The sequence below is a fragment of the Vanacampus margaritifer genome, chromosome 2 (assembly GCF_051991255.1).
Source record: "Vanacampus margaritifer isolate UIUO_Vmar chromosome 2, RoL_Vmar_1.0, whole genome shotgun sequence".
NCBI classification, from domain to species: domain Eukaryota; kingdom Metazoa; phylum Chordata; class Actinopteri; order Syngnathiformes; family Syngnathidae; genus Vanacampus; species Vanacampus margaritifer.
Genome location: NC_135433.1, coordinates 52896938 through 52920265, shown reverse-complemented (window position 1 = coordinate 52920265; position 23328 = coordinate 52896938). Strand labels below are relative to the sequence as shown.

Below are 23328 nucleotides of genomic sequence, written 5' to 3'. Positions count from 1 at the left end.
TACTTCCTGAACTCAATACCACTCCTTCATTTCCTGTCTTTCATGATTGGACACACTGATTAATCCAGGTGTGTCTGGCCATTGTCATTGTGGTTACTAAGATCAGGCAAATTCAGGAAGTAGTGGATTTGTGCAAATAGCCAATTGGAACACAAAGAACAAGCCTTCCAAGAACAGGTGGAGACAGAAACCTAACAAGTAAACAAACATAAAACAAGAGACAACAGAAAACAAGACATGAGATAAAACAAAACCAAATACACGTATATATTTGCATGTTAGAGGAATTGAGGCTCTAAATTGCAGCATATAAAGACTGTGTTACTCCTTATATTGTAAGCCGCATGTGTAAAAGAACAGTGATTTTTCAACATTGTAAATAGATGAGCATCACACCCACCTGTTAACCACTTAACTAATATTTTGCACTTTGTGAAGAGGTGCTTCATTGTGCATGACATTTCATGTTTTTTTCATGCTTGATTGGTGAAAGAACCCAGTTGAGGAAAAGTGCAATTTAATCATGAAGGACAACATAAAGAACCTACAGTAGGCTACATCCCGGTGGTTGTGTCTGCTTAAGTCGTTTACCACCATTAGGATAGGCTACTATAGGCTGAAGAATTTTTTATAAAGGTGAATTAATAATTTTTCAAAAACAATTTAGTTTTCTTCATGTGAAGGTTTTTTTTTTTTTTTTTTACTTGAAAGGCAATTTGCAATTTATTACTCTCAACATTGTTATGTCAAAGTTAACCAGGTAACTGTAACTAAAAGTAAAATGCATGTATGGGATTAAAATATGACTTACCAATATTAGTCTCAGTCCTTTCGCTTAAAATATTATTATGCATCCAAACGTATTGCGCCTCCAATCCAACAGTGTTGACTAAAGATAAATGGTTGTCCACAACTCTTTCTCTCTCTCTCTCTCTCTCTCTCTCTCTGTTCCCTCCCCCTTCCTCTTTTTTAATCTCCTCATTATCCCTCACTGCCAACTACTTACTGGCCACACTGCACAACACATTTGGTCTTAAGGCTCTAATTTAATGTCAGAGATCTTAAAACACACACACACACAACTGAGATGCCATATTTTAGTAGGCTACAAGTTTGACAAAATCAAATCCTGCGTTTTTTTTTATTTAATTGTAGGCACTACAAGGACTAGTGACTAGTCAACTGTTGTCTCAAGCACACACACAGTCACATTTTTACAAGTATTGGGCATCAATACATTCTCCATCTTTAAATTGCAAAGTATATCTGAAACTTTCCCAACCTAATTCAGCATGGTGGGCAGCATTTGACCCATCTGCCATTTGCTAAAAATCTTAGTTTTTGTAAACGATGGGTCACAAGATCTCGTTTCAAGTAAGGATGCGATGCTCAGTCATGCAGGTCTTTGAAGTCAAAGTGCAAAAGTATGACTGAGTATTTTTAGCATTGAAGAAATAAGTGGGCAAAGTGGAGAAAATACTCCTCTGCACGACTTTCTAATTGGCTGATTTTTGTATGATAAGGAAGCTGCACATATGGTTGTTTGCATGTCATGTATGTGCTTTGGCTTTTGATAGTGCATCCTGCTTAGCACTATACCTGTGTGATACAATACTGAGTACTCAAATGCAATGGTAGGCCATGCATTTGGTACCTGGGCCATCTGGAGCAATTTATCTATAAACATGACAAAAGTAAAAATATACAACTAAAAATCATTCATCAGATTATTGAATGTATTAATATGCGCAGAGTATGAAAAATTTGTTTTGCTAGTCAAATAGCTTTGCTATAACCAATTGCTATGTAAAACTGGTCAAATTCAGATAAAGTTGACAGCATGTGGCGCCAATGATGCAGTAATGTGCACAGGTGAAGCCAAACGTTTGAGCAATGGCGCCACTCTGTGGTGAAGCAAAGTAGAATGATTTAGGAAACGACCTACCGGTACGCGCCCTGCTGTCGTAGAGCTACTGATTGTGTTCACAAGGTCGCAAACACACTGTAGCTAACGAATAAGCAAACAGTTGACCCACCCACTAACCTCTACAAACTGTTTTGATGCTCAGGGTGTTGCTGTATTAGGGTTGTGTCATTCACGTATGTTTCGTTCAAAAAGAACAAATCTTTTCAGCGAACAGATCACTTCCTGATGAGTTTCGTTCTTTTCTCAGTTCATTTGAGCTCAGCCACGCTCATGTCGTCAATCTTCGTGAACTACCAATCAGCAGCGCGCTTCAGACACTTAAACGCAGGTGTTCAGAGGCACAAGTCACCTAAAACTTGCCAACAATTGACAAAATATATACCAGAGTCCAGCTCAAAAGTGTTTATTCAGTATCCCTTTACAGCCACTTATGTATTTGACAACAGCATTTTCAAGATCCCATGCAACCGCCAGAATGTTCTATCATGTTAACCAGATTAAGAGTTGGTTTAGTAAGGAATGTGAATGTTGAGGCCCATTTAGGTTAAATTGTGGCAGGCTCTCAAAAAGGTGGACCCTTTGCATTTAGCTTTTGCCACCCAGAGAGTGCTTGTCAAACAGGTATTCGGCCATCTTGTTGTTTTGGGCATCCATGCGGGTCAGGTTGCTGATGTAGTCGCCCAGCTGCTTTATGGCCTCCACCTGCTCGTTCAAGTAGTGGGTTTCCAAAAAGTCACACAGCTGTGGACACAAGAACAGAAAATGATTAGCTTAACCAATACTGTGGCCAAATCTGTGCATGTCAAGTTGCCAAAATACACACATGAGGGTCCACATGATCAGAAGCCAGTTTGTGCAGTTCCAGCAGAGCCTGGTTGACATTTTTCTCCAACTGCAGGGCACACTGCATGGCCTCAAGTCCACTTCCCCACTCATCACGCTCTGGTTTCTACAGAAAAGCGCAAAGGGATTTTTTAAAATGAAAGTATTGTTATTTGATTATGTGAAAGCTTGAAGTGAGCGCACACCTTAATATCCTGGAGGAAGATACGTCCACCTCTCTTGTTCTGGAAGGACAGCAGCTTATCTGCATGTTCCCTCTCTTCCTCACTGTTCTCCTTGAAGAAATGGGAAAAGCCTGGAAGGGCCACATCATCTCGGGAGAAGTAAAAGGCCTGGCGAGTCGAATCAAAATGTATTAAATTAGTGTCAATCTACACGAGTCACGATTGAAATAACGTCTAATAGTAGCATAGACCTACAGTACAAACAGCAGTTAGGACAAAATGAAAAGATGGTTAAGCATATTTAGATCTATAAACTAGTACTTGTTAGGAGGACGTCTGTCACATCAAAGATATCGAAAAATAGTCCCGTAAAAATAGTTTCAAATGACAGCATTTTCGGGGAGCTCAGCAACAGAAGTCCCGAAAAGCCCTCGTGGAGGGCCGGCCAACAAAAGGACCATTTGTTTGAATAAGAAACGGTTTTCAAACCACGTAATCCTTGATCGTCCGTCTTTTACTGCTAATAACACATACTATTGAACCTCCGTTTTGTACACACTTACCATTGAGGTGTAGGTGTAGGAAGCGAACAGCTCCATGTTGACCATTCGGTTAATGGCGGCCTCACATTCGCGGTGGTAGTTCTGGCGCACTTGAGACTCCATCTTAGCTGGCGTGTTTTGTCTTTTTTAACAAAAATAGAGCTTCGCGTCGAGTTACACGGTTGTGAGAGGCACCGAACGAGAGTTGCTTCAAAACACAAGTAAGGGGACGAAAGAAGTTCCGTTCAATCACTGTTGAAGCAAGAACTTCGAAACGACTCCTCCGGTGTGAGACAAACAGCCCAGGAGCTTCCCTTTTATGCTCCTCGGGCTATGACGTAATCGAGCACGTGACTGGATTGACTTTCCAGTCAACCAGCTCGACTTGTTTGTCGTTTGATACAATGCATACACCGTGCAGTCATTATATGTTTTACGTGGACAATTCCACCTAATCTATACAATTTGCATCCGATAGAAGTAAAATATATTAACTGTGATTTTTTTTTTTAATTCATAGGTCCACTCAAATATTTCAATATTAATGTATATTTTAACTATGACTGCAGGGTTGGATCTCTCATCACAGTCCATTCCCTAAATTTATATTTTGACATTTTTGGTTTAATTTTAAATTATATTTAACAAGAATATCCAGAGTAGACTTCCTCTCAAAATTGCTGAGTCAAGATTACTCAGCTATTAGACCTCCCCTTCTTTGCCTGTATGCTCAGTTAGTGTTTTGTTTTTGTGTGTGCAACCGTGGTGACTCATTCCTGAACAAAGTTTTGTATCAACTTTGACTCAAGATTTTGCTGTGTCATTCTTATGACTCTGCAGTCTGAAATTGCAAGCTGTCTTTCCTCTTTTTGGAAATGAGTGTGTTGGGTCTTGTGACCAGTAATGATTGCACAAGATGAAAAGTTGATGAGTAATAGTCACACTACACATTTTACATCCATTTCAAGTCAGTGAGCAGTAAAGCACTGGTTCAATCAACTATTACTTGTGTTTTTATCTACATTTACCCAACCTTACATTATTTTCCCATTAGTAAGCTTTTATTATTATTAATATTATTATTGTTGTGTTGGGGGAAAAGACAATTGTTAAATTAGTTGTTTTGATTGTTATGACTTTGTCAAATTATTTGTCTCAGTCATAAAACAGGAGTGCGTTTGACCTCTGACTCTATTTGTATAAATGTGTCAGTTATGACAAAGTCAAATACAGTATACATTACATTTGAATTATCTATATTTTGTATGACGAAGTGAAGTACAATATTAAAAAGTAGATAAAGAAAAAAACAAGTACAGCTTTTGACTACTATTCAACAACACATTTGAATTGAGACAGGCAATCATTCACATTAACATTCACACATATTAGTAATTTATGGTCTTTAAATTAATCTATGCCTATTTTGGGAACACGCGAGAGAACCAACGTACCACTGATCCACCATGCCGCTGTCTTCTAAATACAATTAAATCTTATTTTTATTAATATATATAAAAATACCATTTTAAAATGTCAAAAAACAACCAAACAAAAAAAACAGAATAGCATTACAACCAGAACAATAGCATACATACATTGTTTTTACCTCTCTGGTCGTTAATCAAAATAGAGCAGTCCCGTCTTAGTAAAGGTAGAATATATGCTACTGTAAACATTAAATTGTGGAAGTGTACTTATATTTAATTTTACCTACCTGTAGGCTCACATTCCCTAATGTCAAAAATCTCAACCAAGAACAGACAAGACAGGAATGTGCAACATTACCTTTTTAATAGCAAAAAAAACCTCTGGTTCATTTAAAAATGGAATGTGGACTTGAAAAAAAGTAGTTTACACAAAACCATAAACACATGTTTATCAAGAAGGTTCGATTCTTACATTACAGTAAGGTATTTAAAACAAAATTTGCCATCCTTGATAAGACTTTGGGACAAAATAAGGTCAACATAGTGACAGCTAACATACTACCACCATCCAGACCCTTCTTTTCTTTTATTTTTAAGTACTATTTCTGTCAGTCTCACAACCCAACATTATGCCTGCCAAAAAATGTGATTGCTTGTTATGTCACTCTACACTCTGCTCTCGTTACTGTTGTAAAATATACTGTACCTTTGCCCGTCACTTGATTCGACACTTATAGTATCAACCGCTTACACCATATTGAGCAGATGTTTAAAGGGGGTACTTTGTAGGCTACATTTATACAGATAGCTTTGCTTTTAACTGACTGCGCCACAAAAATGAAGAATATAATGAAAATAACTCCTTTTAGTTGATCATGAGTATTACATTGATGTCATAAATTGTGTACTGTACAAGTGGAGCCATACTTTTTACAGGCTTTTTACAGCAGTTAGTGCCATTTTATTATCTAACACTCTTCCCATTGTCTTTTTATGCTGTAGGAATCCATACACTTTTCCACTGGACAGCGTTTCTCCACAACTCCTCCAGAACAGAGACGTGTGTCCAGTCTCTGATGCAATGGTTCCCGTCCTTGTCCATCTGGCAGAAGAGGCGCAGAGTTTTTAGCGGGCTGGTGCAGGTGTACTGGAGATACTGGCAGCCCTACAACAAAAGAACAGGATCATGTGCACTGTGTAACGTCACATTACGGACGGTTGTTTATTCGTGGATGTGCTGTACAGCATCTCCTACTGTTTGAAGGCTGTTGGAGTAATGCTAACCTCACTGTTGCCCCAGTACCAGATGGCCTTGATGACACTGTGATTGGCCAAGGCCTTTGTCAAGTGGTCTCTTCTTCCCGTAATGATGTTCACCAAGCCCACTGGAAGATCTGAAGACAGGAGCACCTACAGGCACAGCATCATCAATTACTACAAATTGCAATTGGACCGTTCACTCTACTGAGACAGCCCTTGCTAATGTGACAAATGATCTTCTCCTAGTAATGGACTCCAATACCTCGTCAATATTATTATTACTCAATTTAAGCGCCGCCTTCGATACCGTCGATCATAACACTATTAGAACATCTCCAAACATGTATCGGTATTTCAGGCTTAGCACTCTCGTGGTTTTGTTCTTACCTCTCAGAGAGAACGCACCGTGGAATCCATGGCGATTCGAGCTCTGAGTTATGCAACGTTACATGTGGAGGCCCACAAGGGTCGGTACTTGGCACTCTCTTGTTTAACATTTATATGCTTCCGCTTGGTGATATTATACGTAAATATAACAAACTTTCACTGTTATGCTGAAGATACACAATTATATTTGCTTCTATAAATAACAAATCCGCACAACTGCAGTAATCTGGAGGCGTGCCTCGCCGACATTAAACAATGGATGCCGTTTAATGTTTTGCTTCTTAACCCAGATAAAACCGAGATGTTAATTGTCGGTCCCGCCCGTTATCGGCATCTGTTTACGAATACCTCTTTAAAACTTGATAAATGTATTATTAGCCAAAGTAACTCAGTAAAAAATGTTGGCGTTATATTCGACCCAACTCTCTCTTTTCAAATGTACAGTAAAAATATTACTAGAACTGCTTTTTTTTCACCTTCGTAATATTGCTAAAATATGTCCGGATGGTGATGCAGAAATGATAATTCATGCGTTTGTTACGTCTCTCCTTGACTACTGTAATGTATTACTCTCTGGTCTTCCCATGGCCAGTCTTAAAAGTCTGATCCAGACAAGAAAGTTCGATTATATTACCCCGATACTAGCCAACTTGCATTGGCTTCCGGCCCACTTGAGATGCGATTTTAAGGTTTTGTTACTTACATATGTAATATTACACGGCTTAGCGCCTTCCTATCTCATTGATTTAATAGTACCGTATGTTCCGACACGAAATCTTCGTTCGCAACACGCTGGTCTTTTGGTGATTCCAAGAGCTGGGTTCTAGAGCGTTTTCGATTCGAACTCCAGTACTTTGGAATGCCCTACCGTCGGAGGTCAGAGACGCTACCTCTGTAGAAACATTTAAATCACGGCTTGGAGCGGGAATTAGGTGTTAATGACCGATTTGGATGCTGCATTACGGGTTCTGGGCTGGTTGACCGGGATGCGATCCGGGGAGGAAGTTGCCGCCATGGAGATAGCTGCTTCGACCAACCGGGTTGGATTTGGATGAGGACCCACTTCCCTGACGTCTTCTTGCTGTGCTTCAATTTCTTCAATGGACTTTCGCACTATTCTAGTTAATAATGTTTAGTATCACAAACTATGTAAATTTGTGCCCATTCGGCATCCATTGCAGCCTGATCATCCTGGAAGGGGGATTACGACATTTTTGGTCCCTTTTCAAGGTTTCTCATTTTTTGCCTGTTGTTTTTTTTTTTTAGTTTTTCCTTACCCTCTTGTGGTTCGATTAGGGGACGTCGTTGATATTTGTCAACTGTGGGCATGTGAAGCCCTTTGAGACTCCTGTGTGATTAAGGGCTATATAAATAAACTTGACTTGACATGCTCAGAAACTCACAGACCAGCGTGTATTGTATTGTTCATTTCCAAAATGGAGAGAGTACAGAATGGAACAATCGGCCATCACGCTTACCTGAATAAATGCCAGTGCTGGCAGTGGATACTCCTGACTGGGTACCATGACGACGGCGTTGCCAGAGGCAAGGGCTGCTCCGAGAAGTGTTACCAAGGAGAGGAGGGGATGCTTGTCAGGAAGGACCACACCCACCACTCCCAGTGCTTCAGGGATGGAGAGACCCGTGCCAGACTGTGGTACGGGCTGAAGGACAGCAACCACACCAGACGTTAGAGCAAGTATGCATCAGGAGACTTTAAAAATCTCAAACCTAAAATCTTTTTAATCAGTATTTTTTGATATTTATTTTTTAGTATGACTTTGTTTCACATTAAAAGCTTCACCAGAGTTCCGCCGTGAAACTTGTCACAGTAGGCTGCCCAATCACTGAGCCTGGCAATGCTGAGCTCCACCTCCTTATCGGCCTCTTCCATTGGTAGACCAGTTTGGGTACAGATTGATGTTGCTATGTCCTTCCTTTTTCCTTCAAGGCCCTTGGCCAGAGCCTGAATGGATTGGCTGCGCGCAGATGGACTCTTTTTCATCCAGCTAAAGGAGAATAGTCACAATGGTAAATATGCAGATCATCCAGAAATATATACATCATGGCATGCTTTACAATAGTTCCATGAGATGTTCTGCCTTGACTGAAAAAAGGTTAGTAAACACTCCCTGAGAACATTGTGTTTTGTTTTAATAGTCAGACAAGAAGGCTTGATTCCAGTGTATACAAGCTGTCAATGCAGTTATTTTTAGTTAATCCCACTGAGTCATCATGTCAAGTTAGACATTAACTCGTAATAAACCCAAACAGCCGGAAAGGTTACACAATATGCCCATGATTGGCTGAATTCTCTGCAGGTTTGGCCTTTGTACCTCAACAAATTAAGCAATTCACAAGTACAAATGCAGTTAAACGATCTTTGTGCAGTTTGTCACTTTTTTACTCACGACTGCCACCTCTGACCCAAAGCGTAACTGCAGCATCTGAATCAGACTCGTTCATGGTGCGCGTGTGAGTATGTGCACGATCTTAACGCGACAGCCACAGTTGACAAACGAAGACATGACTTCAAATGAGGTAAAAAAAAAACCTCCATCTCGTCCCCAAGGAAACTGTGGAGTGTGCGGGTCCCACACTCTACTATAAAGGGAAGATAAAAACTGATAGGTGCAGTCAGAGTAAAACGGTCAGGGCTCTTCATACTCATCTGGGAATTGGTGGAGCATGCATGATGTAGAATAAGATTTAATATTACTTTTTTAAACTGCACAATGCTCCTTTAACCTTTACAAATCGAGAACCTGATAGTCCAGATGGTTTTAGTTTGAACGGGATTAGGAAAGATAATGTTTTGTTGGAAAACAATATCTGAATAAACACAACTCTATTTGTACAGTAAAGTACACCCTAATGTTGTTCTGCTTTGTCTTAATCCAGGGGTCTGCAACCTGCGGCTCTGGAGCCACATGTGGCTCTTTAGTCCCTCTCCTGTGGCTCCCTGTGGAAATTTTTTTTTTTTTTTTTACAGGTTTATTGTATTTTTTTTAGATAAAATATTATTTAAATTATTTAATTATTAAATAAATAAATAAATATATATTCAAAAAATGTCAGTCCAAATTTTTAAGTTGTCAGAAAAAGAGACGAAAGGTAGATGTAAGTTTTTTTTTTAAAGCCTAAAAATGTCCAAAAAGTGACCACATAATGTCCAAAAAGGTAAGAGGAAAAGAAGACAATTAACATAAAATGTTAATTAAATCAAAAAAAAAAAATGTCAGAAAAGAAAATGCTCAAAAAGTAACCATAAAACGTCCAAAAATAAAAGAAATCCCGAAAATTACCAAGGCGGAATTTTTTTTATTTTAAATGCCATTAAATGACAAAAAAAAGGAAGAAGAGAGGCAAAAAAAAAAACATAATGTCCATAAAATTGCCAAGAATCTCAGAAATTTTGACAGAAAGGCAGAAAAGTTTAAAAAAAAGTGTGAAAATTTACAACAACAACAACAACAAAAGAAATTCCAAAAACCGAAGACAAAAGGTGGAAGAAAATGAATTGGATGCTGCATATTTTTCTGTTATGGTGCAGCTCTAATTAGCTCTTGGGCCCTCATTACATTAAACTAACATTAACAAACTGTTTTGTTCATCACGATGTTCAAATAATTTGCGCCTCCAGATAGATATTTTTTGTTATTTATTTGGCCTAGAACGTTTTTTTTTTTTTTACAGTAAAGGTTGCTGGCCCCAGTCTTAATCCAATGATGAGTGTGTTTTAGTTCTTTTCACGGTAGCATCTTTTAGTTTTAGTTGACCTCAACAGACCAAAACTGAGAACATTCTTACATTACAAATTAGAGTAACATGTAAAAACGTTGTCAATCAATTCAAAAAGTAAAAGTCTTAGGTTTTCTTAACGCACAAAATGAAATATTTCATGATTTTGTTTCTTGTAATCTTGATAATTACAGTTTACAAGCAAAAATTAGAACTTAAAAACTTTGACTATTTACTGAGAAACTATCAATATGATTTCCAATACAGGGAAAAATATATTTGGTATTATTTTCTGATGTGTCTGAGTTTCACTTAAAAAAATGAATAAAAATCTAACTACTGACAAAAAATATTTTTTCTTCATTATTCAATTGTGTTGAGATGCACATAAAGTGCACGGAGAGAAATATTTCCTGATTTTGTTTCTTGTAATCTTGATCATTACAGTTTACAAGCCAAAATTAGAACTTAAAAACTTTGACTATTTCCTGAGAAACTATCAATATGATTTCCAATACAAAAAAAAAATATTTGTTATTATTTTCTGATGTGTTTATGAGTTTCGCTTTAAAAATAAAATAAGAATAAATCTCACTACTGACAAAAAAATAAGTCCCTCATTATTCAATTGTGTTGAGACGTACATAAAGTTCACGGTGGGAACGCCAATAATATGTGAACTTGAATTACCAAACATTCACTGGTTTGTTTATTTGATTACATGCTGGTATCTCACCCTGGCTGAACTTTGATAGCTGCCTCCACAGCATTCCGGACATCTTTCTGGCCTCCATCAGGACAGTAGCCTAACACGCCGTTGCCCCCTGGAGGATGCACCACTACATTGGCACCAGACTCCGATTTGCATGCCTTGCCAGCAACAAACTGTGTATAGGACTTCATGGTACTGAGGAGGGGAGACAGTATAAGATTATGAATATGTGTATGTGCAAAATGACATCACATCATAGTAATTTTGCTGTGTTAATAATAACCATATTCAAACATGGACTTAAAAGAGAGACAACACACCCAGCAGTTTCATCTGGAATGATAACTGGGGGTGCATCTGTTCCAAACTTGGTGTAGTCCAGAGCAACAGGGGACGCACGAGGCAGAACGGAGGACGAGGATGGCCGCATAAAGTGATACAGACCCTGAAAGAGAGCAGAAATAACAGAATGATTGTTCAGGCTTCAAATATTTTCCTGATACTACAAATCTTATTGGGCATTCTACTTTGTTTGGGCGAAATGCTCATTTTTATGTAGGAGCCAAAGAAAGATGTACTCGTATATTAAGTACAAGTAAAAGTGTTAAAAACTAGGACAGCTAACCTCCTGCCCTCCATCAGTGCAGGTGCCGCTGTCTTTGTGACCAGAAACAGGCAGACACGGATCACATAAAGGGTGCGAGTTCACCCACACTGAGCCGACAGACAAACTAAAGAGAGAAAGAGAAAAAAAGACATTAACAACTTTAAGTCAATTCATAATATTGCTAATGTCTCAACGAAAGGTAAAATCAATCTTAAAAGTGTAGCTGTGTTAACATGCACCTCTTGGACGTTTCCAAAGCCAGAGTGAGGTCTTCAGTCCAGATACATGCTGCTTGGCCATGTGGACTGTGATTCCCTGTGCACAACACAACAACAATTTACTGATAAGATCATTTCATACATCTACTTTAAAGACTCATCCTTACCCAGAGTCACCGCCTCTGTGTTACTTCTGAAGGTCATAAGAGGAAGCAGTGGCCCAGGAGAGGGCATGACCACACATGGCGAGGAGGGGGCTGCACCGCATAGCACCGTAGGAGGATACTGTGTAGCTGACGGCACAGCACAGGACTGCACCAACTGAGGGGTGAAAATTCATACGTTAATTAACATAACCATACACACCATTAGTAGCAAGTTTAACAATCGTTGCATGAAAGGGGCTAAATTAATGTTTGACGACAAACCGTTGCCCCCTTGTTTTGAGCCTCCTGCACTGCAGTGTCCACGAGCACTCTGACCTCATCGCTGGCAAGCGCCACACATTTCAAACTTGCCATGCGCAACTTAAGACGGGCCAATACGCTGTCCAGCACGCTCTCCTGCACACACAACACCCAGTGCACCTGTGGGTAGGAGAAAATTAAAATTTTTTTAAAAAAAATTAAAAATTAAAAATTGAACCAACAAGCATCAAAAAGTAACCAACACAGTGGATACTTGACTCACCTCTTTCTTCTTCTTGAAGGCAGTCTCTAACACATCATCCACTGCACTGTTTAAATCAGCAGACTCAAAAACGATGATAGGACATGTAGCGCCAATGTTTGGGGATACAGAGACTGGAACACCCATCCCTGCTGTAGCTTTACACAGCTTCACACCATCCTGAAACAGTTTTTTTTTTATCGCATAATTGGATCATTTAGACATTCCCAATGCTGGTTTGACACTGATTTCTAAGTGCACCTCCTTGTTGCCGCTGTACGTGACGTAGCTGATGCTGGAGTTTCGAGCAACATCAGCAGCCAATGACATGTCACAGCCAGTCAAAACACTGACAGCCCCAGCAGGAAGGCCTGCGCCTGTAAAAAGCTGAGCCAATAAAAGTGCTGGGGGGGCTGTGCTTTGACCGGGGACAATGATGACAGAGTTGCCTAAGGAGGAAACATCTTTAGTAGTAACCCAACACTTTTGAATCACGATGAAGACTATAATATTGTGTATCTTGAAACTCAAGTCAGTTGTTTACCCATGGCTAGTGCTGGTAAGACTTTGAGCATCATGGAGTAGAGAGGGCAGTCATCAGAGACAACTACTAAAACCACACCTGTAAACAGGAAGAACAAAGTCAAAAATAGAATCAGCAATGAGATAACGGCTTTATATGACAGTTTGTCGTCACATTAACTTCAACACACGCACAAACACACATCCACATACAAAAAAAAAGGGAGAACAATGATGATGACATGTCAAATGATCAATACTGAGCTCTCCCAAAAAAAAAAAAAACTTCAGCAGTGAGCACTCACCCAGTGGAGTCCAGTTTGCGATGAGAGTGTCTCGAAGCTGAGCCCAGCTGCTATAATATTGCAAAAATCTGACAAGGGTGGAGGCGGAACAGGAGGTTTGACACAGGTCACACAGCTCGGCAACGCTCTGGCCATGCTGTCCAAGAGTGCTCGCCAACCTGAAAACAGGTGACACACACCCAATGATGCATTGGACTGAAAAGTGACAAACATGTATAAATACTTGTAGATTTTTTCAGCATTGAAACAATGTTCCCTAACCCCATATAGGTTTTGAGGTGTATTCAGAGTACCTGAGCAGCACCTTGGACCTCTGGTAGCAGGACAAGCCACTCCAGACCTCAAAGCCCTTGACAGCAGAAGATGCGCATTGCGAAATGTCAGCCTGCACAGCACGCACTGTGCTGCACACGAGACCACCTAAACAAAAGGCACAGGGTGGAATCATTTTAGTCACATCATCAGCTTCCTCTACACACAATTTTCAGTCATGGCCAAAAACTTGGGCTGCAACTATTATTGTAAATAGGGATGTTTGCTACCACTTTTTTCAGACCGATACCAGTATACCAGTGCTTAACTCTTCAGTAAACACAGATACTAACACTACTAGTACTTTTGATACACAAAATAAACAAAATTAAAAAAAATGACCTAATTTTAACCCCTAAACTTAACCTGACGTTATATAAAATGCATGGTTATGTCTCAAATTGTTATAACAGCAATTTGCATTTATTTTGCGGCAAAGCAAACTCAACAAAGCTATCGCAATTTTTGCATTTTAAGAGGATTGTAAATCTATTGTTTTTCCTTTGATGGTCAGTAAAAACTGTGGCTATAAAGGCTAGCATCTTGTATGATCTCAGTAGACAGAAAGGTCACCAACAAAATTCCAAGCTGCTGTGAGCTGTTCTAGTTCTAGGCTCAAAACTTGACCTCACCTTTCAAGTCCACCAAGGAGCGAGTCTGTCTGTCTACGGGACTGACAAATTGTCCACCAATAAACAGACCCAAAGAGCGGGAGTGATTATCCAGCCATGCCTGCAGGGGAAGACATTAAGTGAGTGGATATAAAAAGTGTACTATTGAAATGCCAGATTTTTAAGATATAAAAAAATGAGACCAACATGTATCATTTCAAACATTTTTCTCACATTACAACATAACATAATATGGGGTTAATCAAAAGACATATGCTGACTTAATAATAATAATAATAATAATAATAATAATAATAATTAAAATAAGTATGAATGTGATTTGGAATAAGCGGTTTGGAAAATTAATGGATGGGTGATTGGCAATTTGAAAACATTCCACTTTTAAGAGGGTGTTTCTTTATTGCTTTTTTTCCCCTTCCATGCCATCTTAGGGGCTCCATAGCTCACATTATTGGTGACATTTATTTAGGGTGACCGTAAACTACAGACTGAATACAAAGTCCAAATCCAACCACTCGCTCAAAGTGACAGCTTTACATTGAAGTTTCAGTTTAATTTGATGAAGAAAAGTGGCTACACCATCTTGCTTCCCCAATTCATTACAAGGTTATTTGTACAGTTCAGTCACATGTTTGCCTTGTGAGTTAAGAGTTAATGAACTTCACATGAGTCCAAGAGTCCAACATAGGCTTACAAAACTCGAAGAACAGAAGTACAGTAAATTCAGTAGAAGAGACAGGAAACATGCATCTGTCTGTGTGAGTAATTCTAGAGCATTAATATATGCACAAAACGTTTTTCTTTTACTGAAAGTACTCAATTTACCTGTGCAGTGGAAGTGCTGGAAGTTGCAGCTGGTCCGTGCTCCATACTCTGAAAAATGTCGTGTACAGTCTTTGTGGTGGTACCGGCCATATTACTCGTAGCTTAGTTTTGGAGAGAAGCAAAACACCACAATGCCCGTTAGTTCACTTCTAGGAGGCTCTAAAGATCCGAAATCTTTGCTTTAAAGCACTAACGCAGCCCGCCTGCCCCCAGCCAGACCAGGAAAAAAATGCAAATACGTCAGAGCGAACGTGCTACCTGTCAAACACGCCGACTTACAACTTGACGCGAGGAGATTCACCGCTGATTGCTTCAGATTTCGACCACAATCATTTGTACAGTATATTTGCTGTGTAAAAGTCCACAATTTAAAAGGTTTAGGGTGTAGTTACGTTGAATTTACTTTAATATTTTAAACACAAATTATTGTACAGCTCACAGCAGTTTGGTTATTTTAAAACAAACGAAACTGCATCACAAATTTGAGCATCTAAAACTTTACCACCGCTGACCGTAACCATCAAAGTAAAACAACTGAGACTGATAAATCTATATTTATACCGTTGTACATAGTGTTGGGAAAATCTACGTGAACGCAATAATACAGTATATGATTTTAGTCACCTGAAGGAATTGTCAATCCAGCCTCTGTTGTTTCCAGACGGGAAGACTTTGCAAACGTACCGAGTGTGCGCCTTGAGAGGAAAAGCAGAAATAGTGATACGCGGTTTTCAGTTGACTTGGCTCGTAGTGAAAAGGGAATGTTGGATTGCTCGTAAATATTGATGGGATCTGACATAAAACTGCTCACAGCTCACTGATCATCAGCCAAACAAAAAACCGACACGTAATTTCTGTGAAAATGCCCCGCAGAAAGGTAAGATATAGCTTTTCTTTTGATCTAAAACAGCATCTAGAACAGACTGCAAGCTGGCGTCCATAACGTCATCGATTACGTTATCCAATTTAGGATTTAAACTGGTGATGTGCATATTAACCGGTGACATTAAACAACAAACACTTAGCAGCTGTTAATGTGCTTTGATTACACTTTTAGATATGATTGTTGGTTAATTCATAGGAGCGTGTCGAATTTGCTCACCGCCTTAGCAAATGTTTATTTCCTGGTTGCTTTAAATGTGTGCTTAAGTGACCTATTATCTACTTGATTTGCGCAGAGTGCGTTGATGCTAACCACTGCCGCAGCAAATACGACAACTTCACATTTGGTCGGAAGGAACAGGCTGTTTTTTCGGTTTGAGGATGGTGCGACGAGTCCGTACCAAAACAACGCAGTAGTTGGTCCGAATCCGAAATAGCGTTGCGCTCATTGGTCCGGCTTTTTAGACCTCCGCCTCTTCTCTTTCCTCATTGGTTGTATGCAAATTAAGTTCTGGGCTTCTTGTTATGGAGTGTAAAAAAAATGTGCGTCAAAAGCGCTTTCGTATTGAGTGACTTTCCTGGGTAATCAGTTTATGAACATGTGCTTTTTAGTACATAATCATTTTAATCATGCTTTGAATCAGGAACCAACCGCTTACATTATTAGGTACTCCAATCAAATGAAAGCTGTATAAAAATGCTGTTATATATTGTACACAATGTAATGCTGTATAATAATGCTGGGTTTGGTTAAAACTGTCAAAGAAGTTTTCATGTAATCATATATATATAATATACACAATAATGGATAAGCTGTTCAATGATGGATGGACTGACATTTTGCTTATTTTTTTAGAGTGAATTGAACCTAGGTAACATTATGTTAATACATTGATCCCTTTCCCCACCCCAATCTTGTGTTTCGTTTGTCATCCTCCATTAGAGCATAACCTAATTCACATGAATAGTCAATTTCGGCAACTAGCATTTTCAGTAAATTATGTTTGTTTGAAAATAATTATGCATATTATTAGCATCACTCCTTTCATCTGACTTGTGCTGTTTATTGTCCGTCGTAGGGACTATAGGTTAATGTGATTATTTATTAACAAGTTTATCATGTGGAGATGTGGAAGATATGATGTTACTTTCCCCGGATGTGATCTTCCTTGGATTATCCAATGGTAAAAATAATAATAATAATAATCATTATCAATAAAACACGCTGAAGTCTGCCTTTAATGACTGTTTTCATATTTTAAGATGTTTGTTTGTTTATTTGTGTAGAGGACCACAGGCAGCAGCTCGGAGGGGACAGAGGACTCGGATTTCTCCGCCGACCTCGAGCCGGCCGAAGCGGTCGGGAACGTGCAACGACGTAATAGCTCGCGCCTGACTCGCACGTCCCTTCGTCTCAGCCGAAGCACACGAGGTAAATTGTTTGCAAGAAATGTTTATTGTCTGTACACACATTGTCTGACTTGGACATATTAAATGTGTGGTGAGCAATACAATAAATGTAGATGCATAAATAGTAGTAGGCTATTCACAATAGCCGCTTTTCCGTTAGCCCCGCACGGCACGTTACCACACTGCACGGAACGACACTACACGGCCTCCATTGCAACAAGCCATGCTATTCCATTCCAACAAGCGCGTGGCGGGATGGAGGCGGGTTCATTTGAACTGTCCAAGCTTGCACACTCGCTCTGTGTGCGGCTCTGCCATAACATTTCACAAGTGGCAAGTCGAGCATCCATCCATCCATCCATTTTCTTGGCCGCTTTTCCTCACTAGGGTCGCGGGGGTGCTGGAGCCTATCCCAGCTGGCTTCGGGCAGTAGGCGGGGTACACCCTGAACTGGTTGCCAGCCAATCGCAGGGCACACAGAGATGAACAACCACACTCACATTCACACCTAGGGACAATTTGGAGTGTTCAATTAACCTGCCATGCATGTTTTTGGAATGTGGGAGGAAACCGGAGTACCCGGTGAAAACCCACGCAAGCACGGGGAGAACATGCAAACTCCACCCAGGAAGGCCGAAGCCCGGACTCGATCTCACGTCCTCTGCACTGGGAGGCGGACGTGCTAACCAGTCAGCCACCGTGCTGCCCGCAAGTCGAGCATTGAACCATATTTACAATTTCATATGGACCATCATGGATGAAATATTGCAATCTTGATTTCACGACCGGCTCGCAAAGCTCGCCGCCAGCGCTCATTCATTCTGAATGGATAGCTCAGTCTCATTCATTTAACTGGCCGCCTTTCCGAGTCAACGGCTCGTCCGGCGTTTGAAGCCTTCCGGCGGTCACCAAACCCATCAACCCCGAGGTAACGACCAATCACCTTTTTTCTGAAGTTGAGCCGTGATTGGTTGTTACCTGACACCTGAGCAGCTGTGATGTCATTTTCAGTCGGCAACTAGTGGCAAAATGGCAGCCCCCCTGAGATGGATCTAAAAAATGACTTAACTCATATTCCACTAACACAATATTAACCAGAACGCCATATGTAGACTAGTGGGGGCACATACCATATATCATTGTAAAGGCTATCCTATCTGACTTTTGGTGAGATGTGGGTTACACCATGGACTGGTTGCCAGCCAATCGCAGTGTTTTAAATTTATGGCTAAAAAGTTTTTCATACAAATACTGTATTAACTGCAATTAACAGTATTATTATACCATTAGTGGTCGATTAGTGATAGACTACGGCACTTGCCAATTTATGTACAAATTCGGTTTGCGTCATAGGCACAGGAACGGAACTGCGCCGTAAACCGATGATGACCCTATATCCATAACAATAACAATATTTTCGCATTGACATAAGCTTTTGATGATTACCTAATATAATAATTGTAACTAATTGATAATTTAATTTTATTGATAACTAATGCATTTTTTAAATGTTTTGTTTGGATTATTGTAGTTTATGGCTGTTATTTTTAGTCTTTTAGAAGTTTGTACTTGCACGTATTGTACTAGTCAGACATGTCCCACACCAAACAAGAGCTCCTCCACCTAGCCTCCTCCCTCTACAGACATACTCCCAACCTTCTAGTGAGCTCTTTCAGCATTCACTGCCAGAATGTAGCGGATTTACTGCACAGAAAGAAAGTCTGACACGGTTTCCCTTATTTTTGTTGCTCCATTCCTTGTTCTAAAAGCCTAATCTCGGTGCAGAGACCAATTTATTTCAGGAAGTGGTAGATTTGAATAATTTTGTAACTGCTTTGGTTGGAAATGGATGATGATATAAAATATTCTCAATTTCCATGTTTTGTACAAACAGTGATTCAGAAGTGATAGTAAAGCTCTAAGTACTGTAAGTGCTTATTGATTAGAAGCTGAAATTACTTCACTCAACAAAAAGAGTTTAAATAGATTATGATATCGTTCTCAAATTTTAAACTCAGTTTCAGAGTGGCAATATCTTTATTACTGTGGTTATATTTTGCACTATTGTGGACTAAGAGTACTGCATCTTCCTGATGTCTCTAATGTCAATAATGAAGCATTGCCATCTTTAATAGACTTTCTTTAAGGATGATTATGTAAATTGAGTTGTGAGTGTATATTTAAAACGTTCTGATGATTGAGGTGCCAAAAACTTGTCTACTCTTCTCTCTTCCAGAAAACTCCAGCACAGCACGAAGCAGTTCTGCTGCAGCAGTGGAGAAAGCAGCCTCTGCGTGTTCCTCAAGACGCAGGAGCACTCGTAGCCAACAGGGGGCGACAAACACCACAGCCAAAAAATACCCATTACGGCAGGGCCGGTTATCCGGTTCAGATACGGAGGGTGAGTGTAAAAATAAAACTGTCTGGCCTTTATTTGTTACATATTTATTATTTTATTTAAATTTGTTACTTTTCAAAGACACAAAACATAGGGTAGTTAAGATAACAGAGTTATTGGTAAAGATGAAGGTAGAATAGTCTGAGGGACAAAAGGAGATGAGGAATACTGTAGTGATGAGTAGTCATTTTTAAGGCAATGGAAGTTTGAAAATGAGAACATGGCATCCATTTTAAAGAAAAGACTATCGACAAGAGAAATTGAAAATGAGGAGCAATGACTGAATGGGGAGGAAAAGCACCAAGCATTACTTGTAGCATGCTGTGAGTTTAGCCTGTAATCACAGCGTGTTCCTGACTTAAAAAAAAAAGACGAACTAGTACAAATTTTGACCATCTGTTTTGTCACTGTGAAACTGAATTCAAAATGTTATTTACTTGTTAATTTAGCATTGTGGAAAAGGCTGATGACGTCATTTGCAATTGCAACATATCAAAAATGTAATCACAGTATGTAATATTGATGTAACATAATTCTAGTTGACACTTGCAATTTAGTCAGTAGGTTTTACACTTAAGTCCAGAAGTATTTGGCCACATTTTAATGATTTTTCCCTGTACAACACCACAATGGATTTGATATTTGCCTGTCCAGAATACTTTTCAACCTCTGAAATCTGACATATTCTACATAATATGGCTGTGGTTCCGTAACAGTAAATGCCATATTTTTGTGAAACCTCTGTGAAATTTGCAAATCCATACATTTTTATTTATTTCAAATCCATTTTGTTCTTGCATCAATGCAAAATTATTCAAATTGTTTCTGCAAAAATACTTAAATGACATAGATTCGTATTTTGTGGCTGTGGCACTGGCAATGTTATAAATTCCACAGAACAAAATAAAAATATTATAAAATACCGCGCATTTTTGGACCACCTGTTGCCAAGCAGAGTTGATAGAGCTTAGTCACAAGTGCCTCACTGGCATTTTAACTAAACATCCTAACATGAACAACTCCAGAGGGAGTTTTCAAACTCCTGTGTTCCACAGCAAAACTCTTTCACCATTAAAAAAAAAAAAAAAAAAAAAGGCATGCCGAGCCACAATTCCGCATTAACATTCAGCTAAACAGAAGTAATAAATAAGTGCCCATTTGGCCATTGGGAAAATTGCCATGTCAGCTATTCAAATAGAGAAAATGACTCTCCAAAACCAGAATTGTATTGATTATGAGACATGTCTAATTTAAAACTATTAATCACCCTAATTGAAACATTGAAACATATTCAATATAAAATAAAACATTTCCCAGAAAAATAAGCACCACCAGCTTTTAAAGGGGTGGTCAACCCTCCCAAATTTTCTTTACAGTAAATGTACCCCACTAGTCTAAGCACGGAATTCTGATTAATGTTGCGTTTAGAGCTCAACTTGCAAACAGGAGAGCCGTGATTGGTCGTTACCTGAGCCCTGAGCAACTGTGATGTCATTTTAAGTTGACACCAAGTGACAAAATGGCCACCCCCTGAGATGCATTTAAAATGGGTGGAATTTGCTGCTTAAATCATATTCTACAAACACAATATTAATCAGAATGCCCTATTTATACTAGTGAAGATTCATAGTACATATTATTATTATAAAGAATATTTTTGGGTTGACTTCCACTTTAAAGAAACCTATTGAAATAACAATGGAAAGTGCCACCCTGACTTCTTATTTCAGTAAAATGACTTGCTACAGAGGGTCTAATATACTGTATATTTTAGCACTGGAGGTTTCTAGGTCCATCTTTAAAAAAATATATGTGACTGGAGAGGTAGGTGAGAACAAGGACCACAGTGTGTTCTTTCATTTGCTGGCCAAGGTCGCAGATCTCTGCACCTCATGGGCACTCACATCGGTCTTGACTTTAGGATTCCTCTGCTCGGTCTCATAGGGTGCTAAGTAAATCCTTATGCAGGGTGCCAGTGAATTGTTAGCTTGTTAGATCTTGGAATTAAAGTATAATAATAAAGAAGAAATGAAAATAATTAAACCAGGAAAACATATAATGAAGTTGAGTGTTATTGTAACAACATGGGAGGCTAAAGACATCCACAGTCTGCACTTCTCGTCTTCTCTTAAATAAGATGTTTCCTCATTAAGGCCAACAAAATTGTGCATCACATTTTTTAAATCATAATTTAGATAGACAAATATTTTTCATTCTCATTTTAATTATGCTCAATGTTGCTTGTTTTTGTTTAACATTCCCAATGTGAAATAAAAGTCCAGCTTTATTTTAATTTGTTGTATTTATTTGGATGTGTTTTTAAGTTATTAGTCGATCTCTGATTCTAACATAGAAGGGATTAAGTCAGGGCTAGGCAAGTTCGGTCCTAGAGATTATTTTTATATTATTAATTATGAGCTAGTGATTTGAAACATCTGGGTTGGAGGCAGTAGACACCAAAAACATGCAGGACTGCGACTCTCTCGGACCGAACTGTGTGAAGTCGCCTATTACCTAATCTCCCCAAATATTTGCCGCCTGTTGTGGCATCTTGGTGCCAAGGAATGAACTATGTTGGAGTGAACTGAGGAGTTCCTTTCAGACAAAAATAGTGCTTTGCTGCTGTTTTGTCTACAGACAATTGGGGTTGGGGGTGTACTCGCAAATTTGTCCCAACCAAGGCTGGGCTCAGTCCCAGTTGCCCGCCAAAAGTACCGTCACATGCAGTAACCATTTTGATTTGCCTTCATTGGCTCTGTAGGCATAAAGCATGCAGCAGACCACGACGAGACCCCTCCCCGCACGCCGACCGGCAACGCTCCGTCTTCAGAGTCAGATGTTGAGACATCCAGCCCTGGGAATGACCTGGTGTCTTCCAGCAATGATGTCGTCGTTTCGCAAGAGGAGGATGAGAGACTGGCAAAAGAGCTTTCGCTCAAAGAGGCCGCCGCTCACGACCTTTCCCACAGGCCCAAACGACGGCGCTTTCACGAGAGCTACAACTTCAACATGAAGTGTCCCACGCCTGGATGCAATTCGCTAGGTAACGCGTTGCTCATTTGAATGTCCAAATGTCCAATGATAAGGTGTTTTACATCCTTCTCTGACCTCTCGTAGGTCACCTGACTGGGAGACATGAGAGACACTTCTCCATATCAGGGTGTCCTCTATACCACAATCTGTCAGCTGATGAATGCAAGGTATTAATTAACACACATACAGTATACACACGCACACACAAACTGATACATGACCAAGAGTGTGAAACTCTGCTGGTACAACGATCATTTTGTTACATTTTTCTGACAACTGGCTAAGTCACGGTAAGGTTGTTTTTTCCCCCTCCATCGGACAACGTCTTGTTGAATTATGTTGTTTTTCCACTGCACAGCAATGTATTAGCTTTGTTAAGCTCGGCTCAGCTCTGCTTACCTTTACACACCATTTTGTTGAGGTTACTTTTTCACATTAACTCATTCGCTGCCATTAACGGCTATAAACGTAAAAAAATCATTAATACTATTTCTATTAGTTTAACATTT

The 23328-nt window shown here is 39.5% G+C and overlaps 4 protein-coding genes across 10 annotated transcripts in view; 1 reads left to right on the top strand and 3 right to left on the bottom strand.

The window, feature by feature from the left end:
• syt5a (synaptotagmin Va) overlaps window positions 1–920 on the bottom strand; it is a 10164-nt gene extending 9244 nt beyond the window's left edge. For both annotated transcript variants that reach the window (XM_077559317.1, XM_077559318.1), the window contains exon 1: window positions 812–920. The gene's annotated coding sequence lies outside the window, so the exon portion shown is untranslated. The remainder of the gene's footprint in view (window positions 1–811) is intronic.
• Window positions 921–2314: 1394 nt separating this feature from the next.
• Window positions 2315–3779, bottom strand: LOC144044554 (ferritin, middle subunit). The gene is made up of 4 exons (XM_077559042.1): window positions 3498–3779; window positions 2956–3102; window positions 2751–2876; window positions 2315–2668 (listed from the first exon to the last, which is right to left on the bottom strand). Exons 1-4 carry the CDS (start codon window positions 3597–3599, stop codon window positions 2513–2515), a joined length of 531 nt encoding a protein of 176 aa, XP_077415168.1. The 5' UTR covers window positions 3600–3779; the 3' UTR covers window positions 2315–2512.
• A 1472-nt stretch (window positions 3780–5251) lies between these two features.
• Window positions 5252–15784, bottom strand: aldh16a1 (aldehyde dehydrogenase 16 family, member A1). 3 transcript variants are annotated; one of them, XM_077556372.1, is made up of 18 exons: window positions 15721–15784; window positions 15097–15197; window positions 14272–14371; window positions 13621–13747; window positions 13328–13485; window positions 13045–13122; window positions 12762–12949; window positions 12522–12680; window positions 12260–12418; window positions 11999–12152; window positions 11853–11928; window positions 11632–11737; window positions 11327–11451; window positions 11031–11201; window positions 8358–8562; window positions 8032–8217; window positions 6191–6316; window positions 5252–6071 (listed from the first exon to the last, which is right to left on the bottom strand). In XM_077556372.1, the coding sequence occupies exons 2-18, from the start codon at window positions 15184–15186 to the stop codon at window positions 5898–5900; spliced, it is 2382 nt and encodes a 793-aa protein (XP_077412498.1). In that variant the 5' UTR covers window positions 15187–15197; window positions 15721–15784; the 3' UTR covers window positions 5252–5897. The 3 variants fall into 3 exon arrangements, with proteins under 3 accessions (XP_077412498.1, XP_077412500.1, XP_077412499.1); XM_077556374.1 differs by lacking the exon at window positions 15721–15784 and adding an exon at window positions 15355–15378; XM_077556373.1 differs by lacking the exon at window positions 15721–15784 and having other exon boundaries at window positions 15097–15348.
• The window catches only part of LOC144043131 (histone acetyltransferase KAT7-like), a 27021-nt gene continuing 19065 nt past the window's right edge, over window positions 15373–23328 (top strand). For 2 of the 4 annotated variants that reach the window (XM_077556378.1, XM_077556375.1), the window contains exons 1-5: window positions 15373–15973; window positions 17266–17410; window positions 19625–19789; window positions 22548–22829; window positions 22904–22986. In XM_077556378.1, the coding sequence (XP_077412504.1) occupies window positions 15959–15973; window positions 17266–17410; window positions 19625–19789; window positions 22548–22829; window positions 22904–22986 (690 nt within the window). In that variant the 5' untranslated portion in view covers window positions 15373–15958. Of the gene's footprint in view, window positions 15974–16028; window positions 17163–17265; window positions 17411–19624; window positions 19790–22547; window positions 22830–22903; window positions 22987–23328 lie in introns of those variants that run through there. The other 2 variants (XM_077556379.1, XM_077556377.1) reach the window with 2 other exon arrangements.